The sequence below is a fragment of the Rutilus rutilus genome, assembly GCF_951802725.1.
Source record: "Rutilus rutilus genome assembly, chromosome: 1".
Lineage (NCBI taxonomy): Eukaryota > Metazoa > Chordata > Actinopteri > Cypriniformes > Leuciscidae > Rutilus > Rutilus rutilus.
Window position 1 is genome coordinate 54,955,457 of NC_140209.1, and position 19,270 is coordinate 54,974,726.

Below are 19,270 nucleotides of genomic sequence, written 5' to 3' on the forward strand. Positions count from 1 at the left end.
TCATTAACACACTCACCAGCTTTGTTGTTAACTAGCTGCAGAATGAGAGGCCTGCGGGTGACGATGCCTGAGCCTCGGGGAAGGAAATCCCTGTAAAAAAACAACGAGAAAAAGAGAAAGTGAGTATGGATGAATGAGAGGCAAACACTCCAGTGTCCCGAGTTTGATCAAATTATTCATGAGAGAGGAGCGAATGTTTAGGGGCAACCTCTTTGCATTCATATCAGAACACACACACAAACCAAGACGCTATCACGGTCCCTTGTAGCAATGAATATTAAAACATGGTGGCACCTTTTGAAGGCCCACAATTCCTAAGAGGCTGCAATGCTTTCGCAAATGAATGGCCACAGCCGTATCTTGCAGCTAAATCAGGGTACATTTAATAACACTGTGGCGTATTATAAACACTTTCTGAGATCAAACTGTGAGCCGAGAGCAGTGTCAGCCCTTTACACCCACAGATTTAACAAAGCACAGAGAACAGAACAGGTACGGTTTTAATGGTAATATCAGGAAAAATGAGCCAGGCATTCAACCAGTCCACAATCAGAAATGCAAGTATGACACACACACAACCAAATTGCACACGCATATAGTGTGTGTTCGTGTTACTGTGGTGGTTACAGCCTCCAGTACTCAAGGGGGCGACAGAGTTACCTTCAGATGTTGCTAGCTATGAACAAAAAAGTAGCATGTTATTACTGAAGCATTAAAGTGACCAGATACATTTTCAGCACAAAAGTATAGGCTATATAACATAAGCGCCACCATCAATGTACGCTAGGAGATTTACAAGATTATTCCCAATTAAAATGCAATAATTTAAAATCCCTCTGTAGTCAATTATTGATTCCCTTAAAAACACCCAAAATTACATATATATATATATATATATATATATATATATATATATATATATATATATATATATATATAAAAAAAACTTTATGTCTTAAATGCGAAATGAATGCGACTCTACACCCTTGCTTCATTTAGTACGCACACCCATATGCAAATGAGCCCTGCCTCCACTCACTCACACAGGCTCGTCTACAAGTTAGTCTATCAGAATGGCAATGCGTTTTGTGTATCGCTCTGTACAACGTTGGACACATTACGGTAATTAATATGATTAGCCTTTGGCTTGCCACTGGGGACATTTGATATTCAACAAAATTATTGATCTGCCTTACTTAAGGTGGACGAGGACGCAATTTTCTTCTAGAAACAAACTTTGTTGTATTATTTTCATGTTATCACTGTGAAGCTGCTTTGATACAATCTGTATCGTAAAAGGCGCTATATAAATAAAGGTGACTTGACTTGACTACGTTATCAAAGAGCTAATAATGTGTTGCTAATGTTACACAAACCATGCTCCCGTTCGCCATCTCAGTCAGACAGTTGCCTTCTAACAATCAGTATCCTTAGAAACGCTTCGAACAACTCAGAACGCCAGTGGAGAAAGACATATAGTTGATCATAACATCGTAATATACATCATACACCCGCTATATTGCTAAATCTACCCGATTATTCATATCAACAGAAAAATATACCGAGAAAACCTGGCTTCTCTTGAGACTTCACTGCATCGCAGCAGCTAATGATAAGGTAAACCCCACCCCCACGTTGACTTGAGTGGTTACAAGCTAGTTTGTGACATCAGAAACAGTAGCGATTTCAAACTGCGTCCTTTTTTCACTGCAGTTTTAAGAAAAAGAAAAAAAATACTCGGTAATGGTGTTGACATGAATTTACACATGGTTTGTCTTAAAGCATATTTAAAACACCACACATAGACATATAATCAACATTAAAAACTTGATTTTCACCACAGGGGGACTTTAAAACACCATGAGGCATCAGTGATGTTTTTTTAGTTTGCCTCTAGAGGTCGTTCTCGTACTGTGCAATGACAGCACACCTTCTCAGCCGCTCCTCCAACGGATACAAACGGGAAAAACTAGCGGTGGAGATTATTGTCGGTAGCCGATAGTTCCAGAAATCGGTTATTGGTACTGATAAATCGGCAAAACCAATGTATCGGTCAAGCTCTAATATCTAGGAAATTAACCAAACAAACTAGCTCTGAGATTAATCACAACATTGCAAACCTTGGATGAAAAATTTTTTGGCTATTTGAAAATTAGACAAAATGTACAAGACTGTATTTAAAGGGTTAGTTCACCCAAAAATGAAAATTCTGTCAGTAATTACTCACCCTCATGTTGTTCCAACCCCGTAAGACTTTCGTTCATCTTCGGAACACAAATTAAGATATTTTTGATTAAATCTGAGAGCTGTCTCACTCCTCCATAGGCTTCTAAGGGAATGAAACTTGCTGGTCCAGAAAAGTTATTAAAGACATCGTTAATATAGTCCAAGTGACTCCAGTGGCTCAATCTTAAGTTTATAAAGCGACGAGAATACTTTTTGTGCGCAAAAAAAACACAAAAATAACGACTTTATTCCACTATTCGTTTCCTTCTCTCTGGGCCTCGAGTTAGTTCACGTAGTGTTTTAGCGCAGCGCTTCTGTGTTACACGCCACCACATAGGCTCACTATTGGTCGACGCTGGTCATGTGTGTGATGCGTGTGACGTACAACACAGAGGCGCTGCGCTAAAACACTACGTGAACTAACTCGAATGAGCCACTGTAGTCACTTGGACTATATTAACGATCTCTTTAATAACTTTTCTGGGCCAGCAAGTTTCAATCCCCTAGAAGCCTATGGAGGAGTGAGACAGCTCTCAGATTTAATAAAAAATATTTTAATTTGTGTTCCGAAGATGAACGAAGGTCTTACGGGGTTGGAACAACATGAGGGTGAGTAATTACTGACAGAATTTTCATTTTTGGGTGAACTAACCCTTTAACTAAAACGCATACACAACTACTTAAAGGGATAGTTCACATAAAAATAAAGATTCTATCATCATTTATTCACATTAATGTTGTTCCAAACCAGTATGACTTTCTTAGAAGACAAACAAAATTCTTCAAAATATCTTCTTAGAAGAAAGAAAGTCAGAAACAAAAGAAAGTTTGGAACATGATTTGCTGTGGGGTGCATGATGACTGAATTTTATTTTTGGATGAACCAACTCTTTAACAACTCCTACGCTATAAACAGGTCTGTTACTGTTAAAAAATAATATAAATAAATAAAAAATCTACAAACTACTCAAACTACCATGATAGCAGCTGACCTGAAATATAAATTTGAACGTAAAATAATTCGTTTATACTATGAACATTTGCATTCATTTACTTGCGTCCGATATGTTTCAGGCCTTTGGGACACTATAAAAACCCATGATGAAATGCCAATGATGTGTCTTTTTTTCCACATGGGAAGCTTTGATGGCATCCCACATGCTGTGGGTGTGTTGAAAGCGTGTCTGCGGGTTCGAGATTCGTCCAATCACAGCCTGTGTTAATGAGTAAGCCTGTCTCTCCATGAGTTCCTGCTCTACATCTGGTCCTGATCAAAGCCAGTGCAGTGAGCTGTGAATCCAGCAGCCATTTCCCCGAAATCACCGGCCCACCTAACGCACAATGCAGCAGAGCCCGAGGAGAAAGACAAACCATGCTTGAAAAACACACACAGACAGTAACAATAAAAGAAGGGTCATACACAAAGAGATGATGAAACAAAACGGGGCTTTTAAGGACTGCCCAATGGCTCGAGGCCAGCGAGAAAGACGCTGAGGTCCCAGCTGTCACTGGAATTGTCAGTGGCCAGGCTTCTGCGTTGCCATGAAAGTTTATCATTTCCAAATGTTTAAGTCTTGCCAGCTTAAAGGTGCAGTAAGCGATTTCTGAGAAACGCTGTTGATATTTGAAATCACCAAAGCAAACACACCCCTATCTTGATAGCTCCGCCCCCAAATTCACAAACATGCTATTCATTCGATTCACATGACGTCACTGTAGGTTTGCGCCGCCATCTTTGCGACCGCGGCGGTCTCAGTAATGCCTGCAACATGTTGTGCAGTTGACTGCAACAACAGCCGAAAGAGGAACCCTGAACTGGTATTTTATTCTATACCAAAAGAAGAGAGAAGAGAGAATCATTTATTTAAAGACTTGAAGTCCCATGTTGGTTTGTGGTTAATTTTATTTCCATTACACTCTCAGTGGCCAACAATATAGACAGATATCAACAGATAATGTTTTGTCTTAATTTTATTGTTGGATCTGTTTAAATGCACTTTATCATGGTAAGTTAGTAAGATTTGGGGTTGTTTTGAATATAACTGTCTGTCTGTCTGTCTGTCGGTTAGTTACCTACCTAAACCTAATAAATATTTTTCTGAAGTTCATAAAGATATTGTCTTCGTCACATGCGCTTTAGAAGTTATTTTGTGTAAGTAACGTTAGCTCTGCAGACGATGCATAATCTCAGCCATTGAAATGCATATTAAAGGACTAGTTCTTCCAAAAATGATAATTCTGCCGTCATTTACTCACCTTCATGTGCAAATCCTTAAGGTTACTTACCGTGGAAGACAAAGGGACATTTTTGAATATGTAGCCTAATGGAGACTCTTCTTGTCGATGTAATGAAAGTGAATGAGTAACATTACCCTACTGGGGGCTGTCACGCAAAAAATAATAATAATAAAAGACAAAAAAACATCACAAAAGTATCATAAAAGTGATCTAATACGACTCGTCCGTTATATTAATATAGTTATTTATTCATATGATAGCTTTATGTGACGAACAAACTGCAATTTAAGTCGTTATATTATAATCACTGATGAGCTTACCTGTTTATAGCTTTTAATCGCAGCCGAATCATTCAAAAAGATTCGACTCGAAAGATTCTTTCATTTTGATATTTGTGTGTATTAAACCTTCTCTCTGTAATTGAACATCTGTTCTTTAGGACAGATATGGCAGTCTTTTATGATATTCGGCTGATGCCTCTGGCTGTGCTGATGGACGGATTAGATAGATTCATTCATGCCAGCCGAACAGCAGCAGATTCATAGATTCATTCACATCGCCTCGACTCTCATGAACGCGCACCATGAAGCTCTATGACTTGAGTATTTCTATATCATGAAAGGCCAATTGGGGCGAGCCTGAGGCAGATAATAATGGACTAAAGAAAACTGGGGGTAACAAATAAGGATCGGAGCCTAAAATTGACATTTTCTCCAGGTATCTCTGTCTCTCTCTCTCATTCAAATAGGCAGTTTGGGCGGCCATACCGGGCGAGTCGGTCGCAAATATGGCGGCGTTCTATTTGTAGTGACGTAGGTGGCATCTATGAATACTAGAGGCATGAAGAATTTTTTTCAAGGAAAAAATGTTTGAATATGTCATTTTAGTTTTAGTTTTAAGGGAAAAATGATTGACTACAGGGGGACTTTAAGTGAACGTAACCACTTGGGAACTTAATCGTTTGAACCTTATATTAGTTAGGCTAGTAGTTTTTGCCCTAGTATCAAAATCTGAATCGAAAATTGTGAAATTTCACTGTCATAATAAGCTAATTTATTACATTACATGGTTACATGGGTGAAAGACAGCAAAAACAATAACATTTTGTTGATTTGCGGTGGGGCCAGTGAAAATTTCCATAGAGTTGAGCCCTGCAAAAGTAAGCAAGAGCTTTCAAGTGTGGCCTATGATGAAGACAGCCCGTTTGGCTGCATGAGGCACGTGGCTGTACGACAACGACCAATGCCTGGAGGGGGAGAAGGGCGAACGAAAACAGGCCATAGAGAGCTGTGTGCTGGCATAACCCCGCATCCATGGCTCTCGACTTACACCCACTCTGCCAGCAAAGTCAAACACCTACACACACCCACACACACTCATTAAAAAAGATGCCCAGTAAATACCCCCATGCGCAACGGACCGAGGCGCTTCGCAAATAAGAACAAATACCCATATGGAAGGAATATGAGCGCTCCGGAAGACTCATTGCTTCGTTTCTCACTTATTTCCAGAGCAAACAGGCAGGTGGGCTGCCGTCCATTATTCATGGGCTTTAAAAGATAGAGGAGGCTGAGCAGATTGTGTATCATTTCATCCATTATGCATGCACAACCGCAGAGCGGCGCAGAGAGAGTGGAAAGAGACCGGGAGGGACAGACAGGACTCGTCTCACTTCAGATACACCCAGCGTGAGTCTCCGTCCACCAGCTAATCGCCTGCTCTCATTATACAAAATATGAGCGAGCACAGAACAGAACAGCTCAGAAGAGTTCACTCGTAATAGAGAGGATGGGTCATGGAAAACTGCATTTTTCTTGCTTGTTTGAAATATGAGCGCATAGACCCGTCAAGAATGGATCTCGTTCAGCCCAAAATCAAAGAGAAAGAAATGAGAAATAGTGAAGCCTATTTTTTTACAGATTAAAAAATAACTAGGCTATATACACTACTATTCAAAAGGTTTGGGGTCTGTAAAATTTTTCTTAAAGGTTTAAGTCTCTTATGCGTTTATTTGAAAAATATACAGTAAAAACAGTAATATTGTGGAATAGTTTTTACAATTTAAAATATTTATTTCTATGTTAAAATACCGTAAAATGTAATTTATTCCTGTGATCAAAACTGAATTTTCAGCATCATTGCTCAAGTCTTCAGTGTCACATGATCCTTCAGAAATCATTCTAATATGATGATTTGATGCTCAAGAAACATTTTTTGGGGGGGGGGAAAGTGAGATAAATTTTCAGGAATCTTTGATGAATAAAACATAACAGCGTTTATGTGTGTGTGTATACTATGCATGGGTATATAAAACTGCTCATTGGGAAATTAGGCAGGCATCACGAAATGTTTGCCAAATTACAGGCTGGTGAATTACAGTAAATGAAATAGCCTAATATTTGATGCAGTATATTTTCCTTTATTTGAGACGATACGAGGAAGTCGAACTCGGGTCGGCTGATGCGCTGTATTTGCTGGAGCGCTGCCCGCAAGGATACGGCTCTGAGTATACTGAATATTTTTATTAGAACATATTTTTCTTAGAAACCATAGTTACCTTGACCTAACCATGACCTAATTCATGGTTATGATCTTATTACTACAAATGCTACAGTTAAACTAGGGAACTATGTTAAAATATTCATAAGAGTGAGCACACAGTGGAATCAAGGGCTTTAGAGCTGGACCTCTATAAATAATGGACCAAACTATCATTTTCCCCCTGTATATGCTCTCCAATTGTTCGGAACAAATCTGGCCTTGTTTGCCTTTATGTATTCCAAGAGATGACTTAAATCATTAAAAGCCTGATGAAAGGGAAGCTAAGAAGATATATCTGTGAGAGAATAGGAAACACAATGTAAGCTGCAGTCAGAATATTTTAACGACCTTTACACATAAGCCAAGTTATAGTTTGACTTCCCACATTACAAAGTATGGTAATCGTGATTTCGATTCAAACACCCATGCAATCTTATTCCTAAATGACAACGATTCGGCTATGTCTTTGACAAAATCATACCTTTCTGTCTTACAATAATTAAAATTATCACAGAAGTACTGGGATAAAAGTTTATAGTTCGGATATAAACTCTGATGTCTACAGTAGCGATCAAAATAGAGCAAACTCCCTTTCGAAAGAAACTTGGAGCTTCAAATAACGGTTGTATTGATTACAATGTCACACCAGTAGGTGGCGACAAGTGACTGGTACATTTTTTTTATCAATCACCGAATAATTCACTCAAGAGATTCGTTCAAAAAAATACTGATGTGATCACAGTACCATCACTATAGTGTTCTGAACCAGTTCTCAATGGTAAAAAAATATATACTTTTTTGAAGTGCAGCACAATAAGCAACATTTGGAATAACAATAAAAAAAAAACAACAACAAAAAAAACATCCTTTGTCTCATGCAATTCATAATTAATAACTGATGAGTTCAGTAACAGTTTCACATTTGTCACAAAACAGCCCGTGGCATTATCTGCATTTATATCTGCCTGATCTGCCTGCCTTACACAAGGTTCACGCTGTGTTCTCGCTCCAGTTTTATACTCCTCCCATAGTGAACACAGCAAAATGAACAACAGCCCCACCTAAAGCAGCCGGCAGAGCCAGATAGCAGAAGTCACGCAGAACAATGACATCAGCCCTGCAATAAACAGCCATGATGGAGGAGCTGGCCTGCAATTGGATCAAGTCAGTTGAAACCAGCAGGAGAAAGAAAGATCTTGAAAATCCAGTTCGGCAGGATGAAATTTGACCAACAATCTCAACTCATTCTACTTGGCATGTTTTAACGGCAGATGCGACACGGATTGGGCTAATTAATATGTGTAACTTACTAATGTTTACTGAGCTCTGATTGTGTCCGTGAGATGAATAGTGCTTTTGTTTGTTAATTCCCAGCTGTCTAAATGTTAGTATGGCGGATAAAGGCCCGACAGAAGGTCAGAGAGCGTGCTAAAACACTAAGGTAACACTGTTGCTCATAACGTGCCATGCAGTTTTTATTATTATATTTGAACAGACATTGTTTATCAGACTCAAATGTGCTCCAGTGGTTATTTATTCAAATACGGTGTCGCCTATGTGCCCGATTGAGCTCTCTCTTCAGATGGCCCCACAATAAGGATGGGGGCCAGTGGGAAAGAGTTTCGAGTCAGCTGACAGAACAGTTTGGCCCGTATTGTGCCAATGAACTCAAGTCATAACGTGCACTTGCATCTCTAAATGCTTTTTTGATAAGAAATGAATGTAAACAGTCATTTATATCTTACGGACAGGCCAAACATCTGATATGCTAAACCAGATCTGTGAATTTGTGTGAATGCGCTCTATTTGACCTGCCGCTGTCTTACAGTTAATCATTCTTAAAGGGGTTATGTGTAAGAATTTGCATATTAATCGCTTTTTGCATTGCCAATGTGTGAACGGCTTGTGTTAACTTAAAAAACGAGACCTTCCTCGACTTCCTATGTGACGGACTCGGGCTGGGGTGTCACCGGGGAAATCAAAAGGATGCGGCGTTTACGCGTGCTCCCAAGAACCTCTCTTACATTCACATGAAACAAATGCGTACAATGTTCAGGATAATGCCGAAAGAGCATTAGTCGTACATAGCCTATAGAATCAAATATACTTTATAAATCAATTTGTCATTTTAATTCTGTCATTTTAATTGCCTCATCTGTTGACTAGGGCTGGGTATCGATAAAAAAAAATAGATATCGATAGCGATACCTTGACTTCAATACCGGTTCCTGAACGATACTTTTTTCTATACCAATTTTATGAAATCCATTTTAACAAGTTTACATTACATATTCATGAGTTCAAAAGTTCAGTTTGTTGACTTTTTTACAGACTCAATGACTCATATAGGCCACTGGGGGGGGGGGTTGTAAACGCAATGGCCAAGCAGAGAAATGTATGTTGAGTACGTAAACGCAATGGCCAACAGCACTGAAAATGCTAGAGGAAATGCTGGTAGATCGTCACATTTGTTAAATTTCAGACAACACTATAGTGAACGTGCGCACCTATAGAGATAAATGAACCTTTCATTTGGAATACATAATCAGAAATATATATTTTTTTTTTGAGATTCGAATTGGTTTGTTTAAAAGTAGACATTTCAAGCTTTCTATAGGCCTATTTCTCATGTCTGTTAGGCCAGTAGCCTATACGCTGAGTTTCGGTTCATTTGTGACGCACTCCAGTTCTCCTTTTTTTTTTTCAGAAGTTGAGTCTGAAGTGGCCTTGAGGTATATTTACCCAGACTGTTAAATGCAGCTCAGAGGTGTCATGAATATGAATGAAAAATGAAACAATACTCTAAAATGTTAAACTAAAACCGCCAGTAGGTGGCGGCGAGTCACTATCTTAATGAGTGAGTCATTGAATCATTTATTCAGACTGATTCATTCAAACGGCTGAATGAATGAATGGCTCACTCTATTTGTCAAACTCTAGATTCATTCAGTAATGAAACAACACTGTGTGTTGCTCGAAGACAAGGCTTTGTTTGAAACTATTTTCATTGGCGAAATTAAGCAAAAACAGACAATATTGTGCATAAAATGTATTACAATATTAATTTCTTGTTTACTGGACTGTTGTATAAAACCAATATCACATTAGCATCATGCGGATATTTAGGAGAAATCAGCACACTTGCTCATTCGAAATTGCTAAACTATATCATATGATATAAATACAAGACAAAGCCCCATAGAGGGGAATTTTTTGCCCTCATATCTAATTTTAGTGGCATTTTAACTGCATAATTCATCACACAGTCATTTGTTGCCCTGCATCATGTTCGTAACTAAACTGCAGGTCTAGGCCGGGGCGGGGAGCTTTAAAAGTGTTTATCATTTTGAAGGCGTTCTTTTTTTCCATAATTAATTGCATAAAAAAATATATATATAGTTGACTCGACAGCCCTAATTTCAACAGATTAATAACATAATAAATTATTTGTTGTAACTGGTCAGTCCTGAACTAGTTGACTAATGGGTCTTAAAGAAGCACTGTATAATAAGGCTGGTCTCGGCTTCACTTGAATTGCTTCTTAGAAGGAGTACAGATAATATGCATTCAAAAACAGGTAGAGCAAGTATTGTCTCAAGATGGGTTTTAAAAAATGTTGACTATTTTTAAATTGCCAGGCCACTTTGGGGCATATACTAAACTATAATAAATAACAACACTAAAAATGTTGACTAGAAATAGTCCAATAAATCCTTATTGTTGAGTCATAAGTGCTGAGTTACAGTTCGATAACATCAGAAACATGGTTGAAAAACAAAAAAAAAAACCTCTTTTTTAGGGTTCAGTGCTTTTACTGCAAGTAAACCAAGTTAAATCCATGAAAGGGCCCACGCTCTGAACAAACTCAATAAACTGGAGCGAGTGAATTCAAATAACACCACCTGTGAGACACAACCCATTCCAGGAAACTATTCCTCTGAGCCTTATAGTCTTACAACTAAAGACTCATAAACAATACCCAATTAAGTTTACTGAACTCTCACAGCAGCACTAGAACATGCCTATGAGCACCATGCAAACATAGGCCTAATTTAAATCAAAAAAGTCTTTCAGATGATAAATGTATGTTTGTCTAAGTCGGTGATTAGAAACGAGAGCTTCCAGAAATTCCTGATGAGCAGACAGGTGTCAGGTGAACGCTAGTGTGACTCCATTTTGCCTCCCTGGAGGACGGCCCTGCCCTGCCTCTATCATAAACACTGCACAAACACACACACACAAGCATGTTATTTCTATAAGCATGTAGGCTATGTGTTTAACTAAGCTTATGGCAACAATTCCCATTCTTTCTGACAACAAAGCCCTTGAACGCGACTAGCTCGTAAACACAACTTCAGAAGTGGGAAGTTGGAAACTTCAGCATTAGGGTGTGTCCACAATTGACAAGTTTGGTTCGATAAAAACGCACTACTGTGAGATTTCTCTATTAGCGCGGTTCATTTGAATACGTGTGAATGGACACTTTCAACGTCCAGACAAACTCGCGGTTCGACTCGCGGTGCGGTTCGACTAAAATATAATACACAAGATGGACCAAAGACATCTAAACAAACCAAAAAATAGGATGTGATGTCACAAGCTACGCTGCCTATTGGAGTTTGGTACAAGTGTCGGAAACGCTGTCTACTTGCATGAGATCTTCATTTGCGAGAAATGGAAAAAAAAATGGACTCCGTGTCACATTTTCTAAGCTATTCCTGAGTTCTCAGCTGGCAAAAACACTATTACACACATACATCGAGTGAATTTAGCCCAGATCACAGCATTGCATTGGATGCAAGTTCTGTCTCACTTACACATCATAACACACATCATAAAAGCTGTTTTTTGTTTTTTATCAGGTTCGGTGTTAAAAATGACAGTGTGAACCAGGACTAGGCTAAATGTCCCATTTTCTTTTTTGGTCCAGACCAAAAGAACAAAGTGTGAACAACCACTCTAAATTGATCATTTTTACCAATTAATTTTTCATCAATTATTTGAGAATGGTGATATTTAAAAATCCTTTAATTTTTAGACAGATTTGCTAATAAACCATTCAGACCAATTTGTGAGTCAGTTTCATTTAAAATTGGTCATTTTGCTCAAAAGACTGATCACTATGTCTTTAGTGTTGTCAAAAGTCCAGACTTCGGTACCAAATTTAAAAAATGTGACGATACCAGCATTTCCCTCTAGCATTTTGAGAGCTGTTGAACGGATTCTTAAACACCTCTGATTGGCCATTGTGTTGTTCACACGCTCAACATATAGGCTATGTCTGTGATTGGCTACAATGATCAATGCTTTGAAAACATGTTATCTTCACTGAGCGCTTACACAGGTTCGTCTATCAGAGGATACATTAGGGATCCGCTGATAGATGCCTGCTTTTAAATGCTTCCGTGTGTATCTGTGTAAGCACTCAGTGAAGATAACATGTTTTGGAAGCGTTGATCATTGTAGCCAATCAGAGACATGTTGAGGACGTGAAAACAATGGCCAATCAGAGACATATATGTTGAGCGCGTGAACGCAATGACCAATCAGAGACATATGTTGAGCGTGTGATTGATTGGCCAATCAGAGGTGTTTAAGAATCCATTCAACAGTGCTCAAAATGCTAAAGGGAAATGCTGGTATTGTAACGTCACATTTTTTATGTGACTTGGTACCGAAGTCGGTACTTTTGACAACACTATAACAAGCTAAGTTCTAAACCAAATTTAGCTAATGAAATATTAACATTAAGCAAGTTTTATAACTTTTTCAGGCTTGGAAAACCTTAAAATTCCATGATATTTCCAGGTTTTCCATGGCAATATGAATCCTATAAGGAGGACAGTGAATGCGAATGGAAAGTCTCTTTCAGGACATGTATCCTACACAAGCTTGTGGGTGTGACATGCATCAAACAATGATTCATCTATGCAATCAGGCCCCTAGTTGTGATAAAACAGAGAAGAAACATGACATCAGAGATTTGTGATGGTAATGAAGTAGATGACTCAGACAGACAGCATTTCTATGACTTTACAAAAGAGGAAAAAAAGCAGAGAGAGAAAAATCACGCTCACACAGCAGCGTTAACTAGTTTATGTAATTTAATTCCAAGGTAAAACACAAAGTACAGTGTTATAAATGTACTTTACTTTAAAGGGGTGGTATAATGCCCTTTTCAAAAGATGTAAAATAAGTCTCTGATGTCCCCAGAGTGTGTATGTGAAGTTTTAGCTCAAAATACCCCACAGATATTTTTATATAGCATGTTAAAATTGTCCATTTTTGAGGGTGAGCAATAACGCACCGTTTTGTGTCTGTTCCTTTAAATGCAAATGAGCTGCTGCTCCCGGCACAGGGGGCGGAGCTTCAACAGCTTGTGTCCTTTTACCTCACACAGACATGCACTGAAAATGTCAAAAATGTTTAGCCTTTTATGTTCAAACCGGATTCAGACAATGATGGAGAGACTCAAGAAGAAGTGACAACATGTACAGGACATTTCTGAATGGTTAGTTGATGAATTTATGTAGTTTAGCCTATGTGTAGTTATCTTCTAGTCATTGATTAGCATATTCTGTCTTGATAATCTATAAATTGTGTTCCGGGGGCGGGGTTTATGTAAATTCTAGGGTTGGTGATGTCACTAACCCGGGAGGGATGTTGTGTAGTCCCTACCAGCCGTTTGTTGTAGTCCTTAAAAAGCGATTTCTTTAAAAGCAAATATCTCCCTTTGCTTTAAACTTTGAGCATTGTAACTTTGCAGATGTTGTTTATGCTTAAACAGCAACATTACACACTGACTAAAGTTAGAAAAGTGAAATCATAATCAACCACTCCTTTAAAGCTACACTGTGTAGGATTTTCTCCCATCTAGCGGTGAAATTGTTTATGACTACCAACTGAATATTACTTTCTAGCCCCTCCCATTCCGAGGGCTTTTTAACTCCTACGGTGGCCGTATTATTTCAAATCTGCCGGCAGTCGCGAGTAATCTCCCCCTCGCATTCGTCACGGTGCCACTGAGTGTAAAAACGCGAAAGGCGAAGCTTGAATTTCCAGGTATGTCCCTCTTTGGCTAATGTATTTTCAAGATGGATGCGCAACATGGCTGCCGCCATTCGAGCGACTCGCTCGTGTATTCTAAATGGCAGATTCTACGCTTGCGAGAATACTTGATTAGTTGGTAGAAGTAATTACACATTAATGAGCACATATGATTTTGAAAGAACAAAGTGTTTTTTGCTAAGAATCAACTTAAAAAATTACACAGTGTAGCTTTAAAGAACATATTAAAATCTTGACTTAGACCTGCAAAGTTAATAAAATTATCTGTGAGTCTGTGAAAAAAGTCTGTTGTGTTCAATTTATTTTCATACTTCACGAACAATTCCAAAATTGCAATGCCATATGAAAGTGAACAAATTACCACAAAAAAATATTAGCTACAAATGCACAGTAAAATAATAATTGATATAGGCCTACACAATATAACATTGCTTAATGTTATAACTGATAATTATTATTTCATATAATAATAAAAATAAAAAATTTTTTTTTGTTATTATTGTTATTATAATATATTATAAGCATATTGTCACTCAGGCAAAAACCTTGTATCATCTCAACATTTCGTCTATATATATATTAGGGCTGCACGATTATGATTATGAAAAATCATAATTGTCGATTATTCCCTTGAAATTGTAATTGCGATTATTAATTACGATTATCACAATTTTCATTGAATGATGTTTTGAAAACACTCTTCCTGAAAAACTCTAGCATTAAGCCTCAAATGTCAAATATAAAAAAATATATATTTAAAGAAACCAAACCAAAGTAAAAATATGCATGGTATTATAATGTTATACTAAAACTAAAATTAAAACAATGGGGGGAAAAAACCTTAAGATAAGCTTTAGAGAAAAAAAAAAAAAAAAAAAAAAACACATCTTTAGCACACAGAATAATGTAAGTGCACTTTTTTTTTCTTCTAATTGTGCCTTTGAATGATTACATAATTGTGGAATTCGTAATTGTAATCGCGATTACAAATTTGATTAATTGTGCAGCCCTAATATATATATACAGACCCTTTCCCAAAAATTTGAATATCATGGAAAAGTTTATTTATTTCCATAATTCCATTCAAAACGTTAAACTTCCATAGATTATAGATTCAGGGCCCACAACTTAAACGATTTCACGTTGTTTATTTGTACATAATTTGGGCTTCCAGCTCATAAAACCCACGAAAACAGGATTTAAAAAAATTTGAATATTACATGAAATCAGTAATTGGTGCAAATCCTGCTGGAAAATGAAGGAAGCATGAAGTGCTCTGAAAATGTCCTGGTAGACGGCTGCGTTGACTCTGGATTTAATAAAGCACAGTGGACCAAAGTCCTCTTTTCTGATGAGAGCAAATTTTGCATCTCATTTGGAAACCAAGGTCCCAGAGTCTGGAGGAAGAATGGAGAGGCACACAATCCAAGATGCTTGAAGTCCAGTGTGAAGTTTCCACAGTCTGTGTTGGTCATCGGCTGGTGTTGGTCCACTGTGCCGTCCACTCAACGCAGCCGCCTACCAGGACATTTTCAGAGCACTTCATGCTTCCTTCAGCAGACAAGCTTTATGGAGATGCTGACTTCATTTTCCAGCAGGATTTGCACCTGCCCACACTGCCAAAAGAACCAAAACCTGGTTCAATGACCATGGTATCACTGTGTAATTACTGTGTGAGTTCATGTAATATTCTAATTTTTTGAAATGCTGTTTTCATGGGTTTTATGAGCTGGAAGCCCAAATTATGTACAAATAAACAACTAAATACTTGAAATCGTTTAAGTTGTGGGCCCTGAATCTATAATCTATGGAAGTTTAACGTTTTGAATGGAATTATGGAAATAAATAAACTTTCCCATGATATTCAAATTTTTTGGAAAGGGTCTATATATAGCCTGACGGTGATGATATTAAACTATATATAACATGGAAAAAAATTATAATAATGTATCGCTGTATAATGCTGCCAGGTTCAGACTACACAATATTTTTGTGACTACACAATATTTTTGTCTGTTATGATAGTCACTGTGTCAGATTATGTGATATTGACTCCTAAATTCTTGTTGTGTCGTGGACAAGAAACACGTCAGACCACACGTACATCATCGCTAGCCGTCCTTAATGACGTGCGTGATGTCCTAGCTTAATGCTAATTCCAGTACTCGATTGGTTGCTGAAGCGCCTCCACTATCGTTCGTCAGCTTTTATTTATTTTACTCTGTCATGGTAGTCCCGCGGAAATATCATAAAGGCAGGAGTAGGCTACAGAGTGGTGCCGGTATAACATCACTTTGTAAGCCAAAACGCGGAAACGAGTTAGCATTTTAGCACATCCTCCCAAAGTCAGTGGGTTTGTTGAATGGGGTTATGGTTAAATGGCTGAAATAAGGTCGGTGGTGAACACAAGCTCAAGACTTTTTCACCTTTTATTTTCCGAAATAAAATACATCAGTATTGCCCCACTCGTGATATCATTTCTTGAAAAAGGCAGTTGCTAACAAGTGGCTAAATGGGACTACGGAGGCTGTCGAGGACATTAGACGTTAAACTCAGTCCGCTTTTACACCCCCACTTATAATTGTGCTCTTATAAACTATTATACCTCAAACTCTCTGGGAAAATGTTTTTAGATTAAAACTGAAAGAGTTGTCGGAAGATTAGTAATGTAAGGCAAGGCAAGGCAAGGCAAGTTTATTTATATAACACATTTCATACACAATGGCAATTCAAAGTGCTTTACAATAATAAAAAGAAATAAGAATAATTAAAACAGTTTAGAAAATAAAATAAAATACAGTACAGTTGTATTGGAAATTTTACATTTAGATGTGTTTTTTACTTTCACAAGTGTGCAACTTGTGTTAACGTTGAACATTTATTTTTACTCATAAGCATTTAAAGAAATATAATCATATAAGCTTGCAGGAACAAAATGTTTTGGTTAGCAAAGAGACTATGAGTACTCAAGTGACCTTTTGTACTTCAAATGTCCTTTTGTGTACTCCAAGTGTGAAAAATATGTGCGCAGCTCGGATCAAAATAGAGATAGGCGAAATGTGTGAATTTGAGCAGCAGCTAAAAACAGGAACTTGTAGTAGACGTGATATTGTTCTGTCTAGATAGAATTTATGTTGGACAAGAGATCTTGAACAAAGACGTTTCCTTTTAAAGGACAATTCCGGTATTTAACACTTTGAGTCTATTTTGTAGTTTGTTTTGAGTGAACAAGAGTGGTGGACAAAGAAATTTTGACAATGGTTCCTGTCGCGACTTTTTGACTATTTTAGAATTGCCCATGACCACTTTAGAATGGGAGTCTATGGCCATGCACAAACATGTCCTTAAAACAACCCTTAACGTTCGTTTTCAAAACTGTGCAACTCACCGAGTGGTTAGTGGTGTTCGTTGATGATTAAAAACAAATATATCGGCGCAATGTATGATTTCAATCCGTTTATTTTTCCATAGTGGAACTATTTTTTCAGATACCTCACAACCGCGTCTAAACTTCCGCTCTTCCGCAACTTCCGTTGCTCTGCTCACGCTAGCCTTCTGAGAGACAGAGAACCGAGCGAAAAGACCTAAAAGACTACAATCAAATGTAAACAGCATCCTTTCCGTTTCCGGTAGCGCAGTAATATCAGAGCAATGAGTCCTCCAACGGAAATCAATGGATTTGACAAAATGCCAAATAAAACACGACAGAAACTGTATTTCGCTACGCTACTTGTTTTTAATCATCAACGAACACCACTAACCACTCGGTGAGTTGCACAGTTTTGAAAACGAACGTTAAGGGTTGTTTTAAAGTCCAACTGAAATCAAAATGGACCCTATTTACTTTGTTAGCGCATATTACTAGTCTTGTGGTGAACAATTAATCCGTGCAAGTTAAAACACGGAAAGAAATGTTTTGGCTTCGTAATCTTTAATCAAAATCTGAAAATGCCCCTCCCCTCTGCATTGGAGGACCTTCCCTGATGACGTATGCTTGACGGCTTGGGTTGAGAAACGCTTAACCACTCCCCTCAAATCGTTAGTCTGTAATGAGCGAGAGATGGAGAGGAGGAGCACTAGAGTAAAACCCTGCCCTCTGTTCAATATTCCTTTTCACTGGGAAATACGTCACAGCACTGGAGAAAAGTCGTTTGCAACTTCCGGTTCACGCGGACTTTAAGGACATGTTTGTGCATGGCCATAGACTCCCATTCTAAAGTGGTCATGGGCAATTCTAAAATAGTCAAAAAGTCGCGACAGGAACCATTGTCAAAATTTCTTTGTCCACCACTCTTGTTCATCCAAAACAAACTACAAAATAGACTCAAAGTGTTAAATACCGGAATTGTCCTTTAAGGTAACTAAGGCGATCTTTTGAGACAGACCTTGATGTGTTTTGTGTATATAAGCTGGGCAAAAAGCAGAAGTCGGCGCGCTTCTCATATCAGACTCTGACTGATGTGTGAACAGCCTTTCTTGCAAGAAATAAAGCTGATCTTTGTTAACCTTTGAGATATCCTACTGTCTTACAATTATTGAGAAAAGTTGAGAAAAGAATTTCCACAACACAGTACAAACAGTCGGACGAAGAGCGGCACAGTGCTCATTCATTAAATGCATAGCTAAACAGATGTGTTTTGAGTCTGGATTTGAAAGTGACTACTGTAGGAGCACGTCTGATCTCCTCTGGAAGCTGGTTCCAGCTGTGGCTCGCTTAATTGCTAAAAGCGGACTCGCCATGCATTGAGTGAACCCTTGGTATTTCTAGCTGATGTGATCCTAATGATCTGAGTGATCTGTTGGGTTTATATTCAGTGAGCATATCTGCAATGTATTGAGGCCCTAGGCCATTGAATGATTTATATACCAGTAATAATACTTTAAAATCAATCCTAAATCTAACTGGGAGCCAGTGTAAAGACCTGAGGACTGGTGTGATATGTTCATATTTTCTGGTTCTGCTCAGAATCCTGGCGGCAGCGTTCTGTATGAGCTGCAACTGTCTTATGGTCTTTTTGGGAAGGCCAGTGAAGAGTCCATTACAATAATCCACCCTGCTGGTGATGAAAGCATGCACAAGTTTCTCTAAGTCTTGTCTGGAAACAAAGCATCTAATTCTTGCAATATTTTTCAGATGATAGTATGCTGATTTAGTTATTGCTTTGACATGACTACTGAAACTAAGGTCTGACTCTAG

At 38.1% G+C, this 19,270-nt stretch overlaps 1 protein-coding gene across 8 annotated transcripts in view; it reads right to left on the minus strand.

The window, feature by feature from the left end:
• The window catches only part of dnm2a (dynamin 2a), a 53,961-nt gene that overhangs the window by 29,390 nt on the left and 5,301 nt on the right, over positions 1-19,270 (minus strand). For all 8 annotated transcript variants that reach the window (XM_084419921.1, XM_084419919.1, XM_084419916.1 and 5 more), the window contains exon 2: positions 17-90. In XM_084419921.1, coding sequence (XP_084276047.1) covers positions 17-90 — 74 coding nt within the window. The remainder of the gene's footprint in view (positions 1-16; positions 91-19,270) is intronic.